This window comes from Ctenopharyngodon idella, chromosome 5, assembly GCF_019924925.1.
Source record: "Ctenopharyngodon idella isolate HZGC_01 chromosome 5, HZGC01, whole genome shotgun sequence".
NCBI lineage: Eukaryota > Metazoa > Chordata > Actinopteri > Cypriniformes > Xenocyprididae > Ctenopharyngodon > Ctenopharyngodon idella.
This window is the reverse complement of record NC_067224.1, coordinates 5,542,194-5,551,524: the sequence shown is the minus strand read 5'-3', so window position 1 is coordinate 5,551,524 and position 9,331 is coordinate 5,542,194. Positions and strand designations below refer to the sequence as shown.

General features: G+C 36.2%; 1 protein-coding gene across 2 annotated transcripts; it reads right to left on the bottom strand.

Annotated features, from left to right (window-relative positions):
• Positions 1–803: 803 nt before the first annotated feature.
• rwdd2b (RWD domain containing 2B) lies at positions 804–8,744 on the bottom strand. 2 transcript variants are annotated; one of them, XM_051893380.1, is made up of 5 exons: positions 8,592–8,744; positions 5,302–5,567; positions 5,151–5,218; positions 3,297–3,662; positions 804–1,883 (listed from the first exon to the last, which is right to left on the bottom strand). In XM_051893380.1, exons 2-5 carry the CDS (start codon positions 5,494–5,496, stop codon positions 1,643–1,645), a joined length of 870 nt encoding a protein of 289 aa, XP_051749340.1. In that variant the 5' UTR covers positions 5,497–5,567; positions 8,592–8,744; the 3' UTR covers positions 804–1,642. The 2 variants fall into 2 exon arrangements, with proteins under 2 accessions (XP_051749340.1, XP_051749339.1); XM_051893379.1 differs by having other exon boundaries at positions 8,644–8,717.
• Positions 8,745–9,331: the final 587 nt, after the last annotated feature.

Genomic DNA, 9,331 nt, shown 5'->3' with positions numbered 1-9,331 from the left:
AGTGAAGAGCGGGGTGGCGGAGGGATGCAGAAAACTGTCGAGGTAACTATGTGAGTCGGCTCTCGTCTGTGTATATATACCTCCACTCAAGCTGATTAGATAGACCGTTTGAATGTGTTCCTCCAAAACTTGTTTATAAAACATAATTTGTCACTTGAATTCTGCAATCTCTCGAGATGCAAACATGTAAGAGGGGGACAATTAGCTGAACATATACTAGTTTAATTAGTGACACTTAGCCTACATTTTAAAACCTTTAATTGAATATGGCAACAGTTTTATTTTAAAATCTTTATTTGAATGACAACATTTTTATTTTAAAACCTTTATTTCAATATAGCAACATGATAGCTCATTCTACAATATTTCTATGATTAAATCGCTGACAGAGACTCCTCCCCCATCAGCCAATCACTGTGGGCAGAGTTAGTAAGCGTGTTGACATCATTGCATCAAGGTCAACCCCGCCCTTTCTCTTAGCTTAAGACTTCTCTATATTCCTTAGTAAAAGTTGGTCTCAGCAGCTTTGTGAATAGGTTTTAAGAGAAAACTCTTAGCTAAGAACTTTTACTGCTATTTAGGAGAACTCTTAGTGGAAAGATAAAATGTTTTGTGAATACTGGCCCCAGGTCTACAAAAGAAACTTGTCCAATTATTTACAAAGCCTATGTTATTCTGTGGGAACCACTTAGACATCCAACCATTCAACGACAACAGTCTGTTATGTATCTCATCACCATGATAAGCAGGGAGGGGGCCTGAGCATATTGCGGTGTCTTGCAAGTTCACGCACCTCTTTAATATTCATTTTAGTGATCTCCTTTAATGAGTCCTTGCAATAGAGTGCAACAGTCAGGTTCTAAGTAAAAACTCTAGAGATATTGATTTTTAACGATAACTTATAAATCTTTAAATACAGCCCTACTGAGCTATAAGGTTGTTAATCAATGTTAATTGCTACTGTTGAAGCCATCATCCTGCAAAATTGTAACTGATTTTTAAAACAATCGTGTTTAACAGTGGATTTTGTGGTGAAAAAATACATTACCCATGATGCTGTACATAAAATTCCACCAATCAAAGAGCCACAAGCAAAACATGCATGACGTAATCAAGTTAGTCTCCCTACACTCTCAAAAACTGTAAATATTTGTGTATATATATATATATATATATGCATATTGCTGTTTGCAATGCTTCATGGGATTGTAGTTCTTTTCCTCAAGTTCCTAAAGCTGCTAAGTACAGTTTTGTACCTTTGCTTTTTTGTCAATTTTTTAAATACTTTTTTTTTTGCTTCAAATCAAAGTTTGTGATTTATTTATCAAAGTTTATGATTCACTTTGTAGCTGGTTGGATTAATTAATTATAACACTTTAACAAAGACTTTTAGAAAATCCCTATGAGAAAAACGAATAGAAAAAATACTTCCAGAACCAATGTCGCTGAAAAAGTGGGCAGGCACGAATGTCTCTATAAGCGAGAGCACACTGTCGGAACAACATTGTAAACCCACTTCATGAAGAAGAGAAATTTGAGGAGTGATGGCACAGGTGCATCCTTTTGAGACAACAGTTAATATTGTCAATATTAAGCCTAAAATTAAGGCAAAATTAGAAATAATAGTTTGTCTGTGTGTGCATTATCTCCCCTCAATGCCAAAGTACATTTGAAAGATATCAGCACATCCTTTATCATTAAGGAACTGATAAAGCTGTCCAAGGTCCATGTGGTTTCCTCTGGTCCCATGAGGTTCAAATATGGCTTCATGAAATCCAGTGAATTTGCGGAGGGAGTCAATTCTCTCCTCCATTGAGCTGTTTTCCAAAGGGACATCCTCTCTGTGACGAACCATAATTCTTTTCCATGTTAAAACTTTCACCCTGGAAATATATATAAAAAATTTGCACCAATTAAAAAAAAAAAAAAAAAAAAAAAAAAAAATCAGCTTTGCCATCACAGGAATAAATTATATTTTAAAATATATTCAAAAAGATAACATTTTAAATTGTAATAATACTTAATTCATAATATTACCGTTTTTACTGCATTTTTTTTTTAGCAAATAAATGCAGCCTTGGTGAGCATAAGAAACTTCTTTCAAAACATAAAAAAAAAATCCTAATTATTCCAAACTTTTGACTGGTAATATAATATAACAATAAAACCAAACTGATAAAATTAAATTGAGATGGTTTGTGAAAACCATAAAGTACTGTCAATTATTAGTTGCAGAGAACATAAATTAAAAGTTAATTATGAATTTTGCGATGTCGTCTTTCAGGGGATTTTAAACTTAATAAAGTGACTTTGTTTCTTCAGTAGAACACAAATGACGATTTTTAACTCCAACCGTTGCGGTCTGTCAGTCGTATAATGCATGACAATGGGAACTTCATCTATAAGAGTGAAAAAAAACATGCACAGACAAATCCAAATGAAACCCTGCGGCTCGTGGCGACACACTGACGTCCTAAGACACGAAACGATCGGTTTGTGTGAGAAACCTAACAGTATTTATCTCATTTTTTACCTCTAACACACCACTATGTCCAACTGCCTTGAGCATCCGGTGTGTGAGAAACACACTCTGATGACGGAAGTGATCTCTCGCACGTATCCATCACTGAGTGCGTCTGCCGTCAGAGTGCATTCAGACCTCACACACCGGATGCTCAAGGCAGTTGGACATAGTGGTGTATTAGAGGTAAAAAATTATATAAATAGTGTTCGGTTTCTCGCACAAACCGATCGTTTCGTGTCTTAGGACATCAATGTGTCGTCACGAGGTTCAGGGTTTAATTTGGATTTGTCTGTGCATGTTGTTTTTACTCTTATAGATGGAGTTCCCATTGCCATGCATTATACGACTGACAGACCGCAACGGTTGGAGTTAAAAATCATCATTTGTGTTCTACTGAAGAAACAAAGTCACCTACATCTTGGATGCCCTGGGGGGTAAGCAGATAAACATCAAATTTTCATTTTTGGGTGAACTATCCCTTTAAATATTAGCAAAGTGAAGCACTTAAACTTATGTCAATTAAATAAATTCAAGAAATGGTTTATGACCATCTAAATAGCCATGAAACAAACACACACACACATACAGGCCCCTAAACAATAAATGACCTCACAAGTATAGTCAAACCAACACGCATGCATGCACGCACACACACACATACAAAATATATTTTAATTAGGTATTTAACTCATCTTTGGTATTTTGAGTTTACACTCAAAAGGCATGTTCACAAAAGAATAATTGTAGACCCTATTGATTTTAGATTTCATACCTGGCCCAGAACTCATCGCAAGCAGACTGCAGACCCTCCACACACACAATACCAGGCTTTCCCGGCATACTGAACCCAGAAAGGTTCAGCTCCTTTGCCCATTCCAGAATGTTCTTCCTCTTGATCTTATTGTAGATATGATGGCTGTAGATCCAGAGTCTAGTGAAGGTCTCATTTGACTGCTTTGAAACATTTTCCTTCTTAGGATCGCTGACAGGGACACTTTTAGTGATATATTCTTGTGCATTTTCATTGATCCACTGCACAGCAGAAAGAATACACACATCACCACTGCAGTTTTCAGACAGGTAGGTGTTGAGGTTGGAGTGAAGCAGCATCTGCTGTGATCTGGTGAGCTCAGAACATCTGAAAAAAAATAAAAAATTATCCTAGTAAAGGAATCCAATTGACATATCTATAATAACTTGGATCCTAATGGGAATTCAGATATTTTATAGGATTTCAACATAGCACAAAACAATTTGGGGTGGCCCAATTTAAAGCTTGTTGCAAGTCTCGCAACCAACGTTTTGTCCAAAAAGTCCTCAAGTATGTGGTGTCATTACGATTATTTTACTGCTCCTGAACGCGTCAGAGCCTCCGCGATCCCAAATTGTAAATATCAAACATGTTTGATATTTACGACACTTGATCGGGCTGCTTCTGACATGATACTCGTGATAGCCAAAGAGAGCAAGCATGCTTCACAAAGCTGACAGCCACAAACATGCCACAATTGTGGAGTACTGAGAAAGAGGATCACCCATATTCTATTTTCCCCCCTTTGTTTTTCACTGCAAATCAGAACGTGCGCAGGGAGAGCCAGCTGACAACATCCATTGTCCTTTGATCTCATGAGTTTCTGTGAGATCTCATGTCACTGTGAAATTGTTCCTACAATCGGCAGGTGAGTGGTTCGGCCGAATCATCTAGCATGTGCATCCAGAGGATTATAATGCTAAAAATCGGTAAAAACTGTCCGTGGTCTCCCACGGTTTTAAAATCGGTTAAGATTTGAAAATCATCTAATGTGTCCTAGGCCTTATCTGACCCATATATTTCTGGTCTTGGAGTCTCTACTAACGAGCTGATGAGTTGAATCAGGTGTGTTTGATTAGGAAGAGTTTGAAAATGTGCTGTGTTGGTGTGCCTCCAGAAAAAGTGTGGGGTCTTGTATCACCCTGAAGAGGTTTCCTTTGCATAATATGCTGACTGTACACTATCCCTCCTTTCCATGCCCCCCCCAGTGGTCGAAAACCCTATTTTAATGCATGTTCTGATAAAGATATCGGTAGCACTTTACGGTGTTGCATTAGTTAACATTAGTTGACTACATTAGTTAACATGAACTAATAATGAACTGCACTTATACAGCATTTATTAATCGTTGTAAATGTTATTTTCAACATTTACTAATACATTAATAAAATCTTGTTAACATTAGTTAATGCACTGTAAACTAACACGAACAAACAATGAACAACTGTATTTTCATTAACTAATCTTTGTTAACAAAGATTAGTAAATACAGTAACAAATGTATTGCTCGTGGTTAGTTCATGTTAGTTAATACATTAACTAATGTTTAACTAATGAACCTTATTGTGAAGTGTTACCAAGATATCTACAGATTTTTTATTTTTTATTCCTATAGGAATGCAAGTTTATTCAGTACAATTTTATTTCATTTTTGAACACTTATTTGATTCCACTGGAATCCTTCAGGACTGTCATCAAATTATCATAGAAACTCCAATAGGAATGTCAGTGTGTATTCAAGTATGTCACGGAGTAAACAATCAATCAAAACAGCTTATGAAAAGTAATAATTGGAAACTCAAAGTATTTAAATACCTGATAGTAATATCTGGCAACACTTTCGGGTAGTCAGGTGGGTAAGTGCACAACAACGTAATGCTCACCTATCAGGAAAAAAAAAATGAGAGTGACAGGAATTAAATGATGAAGAACAAAGAGTGCATTTTAATGTATTTCCCACACTTACTTCAAGGTTCTCCACCTTCAGCTTGATGCTGAATTGAGGTCTGGTGCTGGGGGGAGTATGAGCTGAGCCCTCCACATAAGCCCTGAGCTCTGCATGGGACAGCTCATCCACTTGTAACTCTTCTTCACTTGGAAACATACTTAATAGAAGCTCTATCTCTGCAAATTGTGCCTCTGCTTCCTCTGAGCAAGTCATATTTCCAACATTTGTATCAAACTCAAATCCAGTGTGCTTGCAGAATATTGGTTCACACACTTCTGCCAAGACTATACAAAAAAACAAACAAACAAACAAACAAAAACAAATTAGTGCATAGAATGGATGTAAGCATAAATTATAGTTTCACATGACATCACACCCGTATAGAAATGCCCACCTCGAAGGCAAAACGGCACTTTTCTCCACTGCCAGCCAGTTATTTTTACGTTTTACTAATGTACTAACGTATTAAAACAGTAATATAAAGAAGACCAAATTCATTATACACCTTATAGATGATGCATACAGGCGAACAGGTGCACCCAGAATATGAACGCAATGTGCTTACTTGCATGTAAAGCTTTTTCCATAGAAAACTATAATAAAGAAAATGCCTTAATGAATCAAGACAGTGATAGCGAAATATAACATTCAGTACACCTTATTAATAAAACATACTACAGACAAGCAGATTAACCCAGAATATGAACACAATACACAAAGTTTCACGTTAAGCGTTTTCCCATTTAAAAAGAAACAAAGAAAATGCTTAACGTGTGATTTAGTGAGTTGTGTTCATATTCTGGGCTCATCTGCTTGCGTGTATGTAGTATGTATTATCAGTAAGGTGTATATTTATTAAAGCTGCACAATTAATTGTTAAAAGATTGTGATCTCGATTCAAAAACCCACATGATCTTATTCCTAAACAGCCTCTGACCCAGTTGTCATCACATATATGAAACAGTCTTTTTAACCACACAGTATCATTATTTCTGTTACAATCATTCAAATTATCACAGAAATCCTCGGATAAAAGTTTATAGTTCGGTTATAAACAGTGATTAAAATAGAGTAAATTGCCTTACTTGACTTGATGCTTAAAAAAAAAAAATTGTATCACTATTACACCAGTAGGTGGCGACAAGTGACTGTTAAAAAAAAAAAAAGTATTTGTCATTGAATCATTCATTCAACAAATTCGCTGAACGCTGATTCATCCAGTAATGAAACAAGTGAAGTCTTTACAAGGGAGTCATCTTTCTTTCAAACCGATTTATTAAAAATAAATCTAATTGATTAAATATTTTTAAATAGACTGCAGCAATTAACATTTATCATAACATTTTATTTTGTTTAGTTTATTCAGAATTGTGAGAGAATTGTGATCTCTATTAAAAAAAAAAAAAAAGTGTTTCCCCATTTATCCAGAATCGTGCAGCTCTAATATTTAATTAAATCTTTTAATATTACTTAGCTGCATTAAGGCACGTTATGCGTTTTTCACGTTAAGCTTTTTAGAATGTCCTGCTGTTTTTAGTGATTGAAATACTGCAGCAGGTACTGTATATACAGGTGCTGGTCATATAATTAGAATATCATCAAAAAGTTGATTTCACTAATTCCATTCAAAAAGTGAAACTTGTATATTATTTTCATTCATTACACACAGACTGATATATTTCAAATGTTTATTTCTTTTAATTTTGATGATTATAACTGACAACTAAGGAAAATCCCAAATTCAGTATCTCAGAGAATATTGTGAAAAGGTTCAATATTGAAGACACCTGGTGCCACACTCTAATCAGCTAATTAACTCAAAACACCTGCAAAGGCCTTTAAATGGTCTCTCAGTCTAGTTCTGTAGGCTACACAATCATGGGGAAGACTGCTGACTTGACAGTTGTCCAAAAGACGACCATTGACACCTTGCACAAGGAGGGCAAGACACAAAAGGTCATTGCAAAAGAGGCTGGCTATTCACAGAGCTCTGTGTCCAAGCACATTAAAAGAGAGGCGAAGGGAAGGAAAAGATGTGGTAGAAAAAAGCGTACAAGCAATAGGGATAACCGCACCCTGGAGAGGATTGTGAAACAAAACCCATTCAAAAATGTGGGGGAGATTCACAAAGAGTGGACTGCAGCTGGAGTCAGTGCTTCAAGAACCACTACGCACAGACGTATGCAAGACATGGGTTTCAGCTGTCGCATTCCTTGTGTCAAGCCACTCTTGTACAACAGACAGCGTCAGAAGCTTCTCGCCTGGGCTAAAGACAAAAAGGACTGGACTGCTGCTGAGTGGTCCAAAGTTATGTTCTCTGATGAAAGTAAATTTTGCATTTCCTTTGGAAATCAGGGTCCCAGAGTCTGGAGGAAGAGAGGAGAGGCACACAATCCACGTTGCTTGAGGTCCAGTGTAAAGTTTCCACGGTCAGTGATGGTTTGGGGTGCCATGTCATCTGCTGGTGTTGGTCCACTGTGTTTTCTGAGGTCCAAGGTCAACGCAGCCGTATACCAGGAAGTTTTAGAGCACTTCATGCTTCCTGCTGCTGACCAACTTTATGGAGATGCAGATTTCATTTTCCAACAGGACTTGGCACCTGCACACAGTGCCAAAGCTACCAGTACCTGGTTTAAGGACCATGGTATCCCTGTTCTTAATTGGCCAGCAAACTCGCCTGACCTTAACATTCTTAATGTTAATATTCTTAATATTCTAATTTTCTGAGATACTGAATTTGGGATTTTCCTTAGTTGTCAGTTATAATCATCAAAATTAAAAGAAATAAACACTTGAAATATATCAGTCTGTGTGTAATGAATGAATATAATATACAAGTTTCACTTTTTGAATGGAATTAGTGAAATAAATCAACTTTTTGATGATATTCTAATTATATGACCAGCACCTGTAGATCCAGTGCCCAAAACTTGCAGTTTGCTCACATATCTTTGTTTTTCTTCTTTTGAAAGGTGATCTACATTCGTGGCTAACTTGTTGCCACGCTTACGTTCCTCTACTGCTCACAAATCACTGGTTTTATAACTTAATGTTATGTTCTGTCATGTTTATCAAAATAAAACTGATAAAAAATATAGACTTCACTTTATTGGTATTTAAATAGGCATATGTTGAACTTTGTTCTTTTGCATGAAGGTGCTGTAATACGCTGTGCATAAAGTATTGAATAAAAAACGTATGAAACGTTTATGTATTTTAAAAACATTGCATCTGATGTACGTCAAGCAGAAACTGTCCGAAGTCGTGCACACCCCGACTGTTCTGAAATGTACGGGGCTTAGCCATACCTTATTCAGCACCAGTCACAGTCGTTCGTGATTTATCTTGTGGACAACTCACAGGAAAAGCTCGCATATTTGCACAGCAGCTTCTTGATGTCCAGAACGCTCACGTCTACTACTTTTTCTTCTTCTTTTCTGTTTATTGGCGGTAGACAAACCTTTAGGCGCATTACCGCCACCATTCGACTGTTTTTAAGAATCCCAAAACTACATCTTTCATAGGGATTTTCCCATATATTTAGCCAGTGTATTTTCTAACAATATTATATTAATTTGTGTTTGTCTGTTTCTTGTTAATTGCATTTATTACATTTCCCTGCAGGATGCTTATCAGTTTTATTCGAATTGGCATTCAATCCTCTATGTCTTAAACGGAGTCTTGTAATTATTGATTCATCCCTCTTTTTAATACTGAATTCCAATCTCCTGTTCCCACATTTGTTTGAATCTTAAACAGATGAGATGTCATCTTTTTATGTAAATCTCATCTTGGCTTGTTAATTCACAAAAATTCCCATCTACCCTATGGGATGGTATCCATACAAATGCTACGTTCACTCCCAAAAAAACCTCCCCAAAAACAAACATGCCTGCATTTGGATTCGTGGTAGTTTCAAAATGAAAGACCTGACTTTTTTTTTTTTTTTTTTTGTAAATCTTCAGACGTTTTGGCTGACAGAAGACATTTAAAACAGAATTAATATATAAAATAGTCAGGACTTAAAACAAACTCGCAAATTAAAATA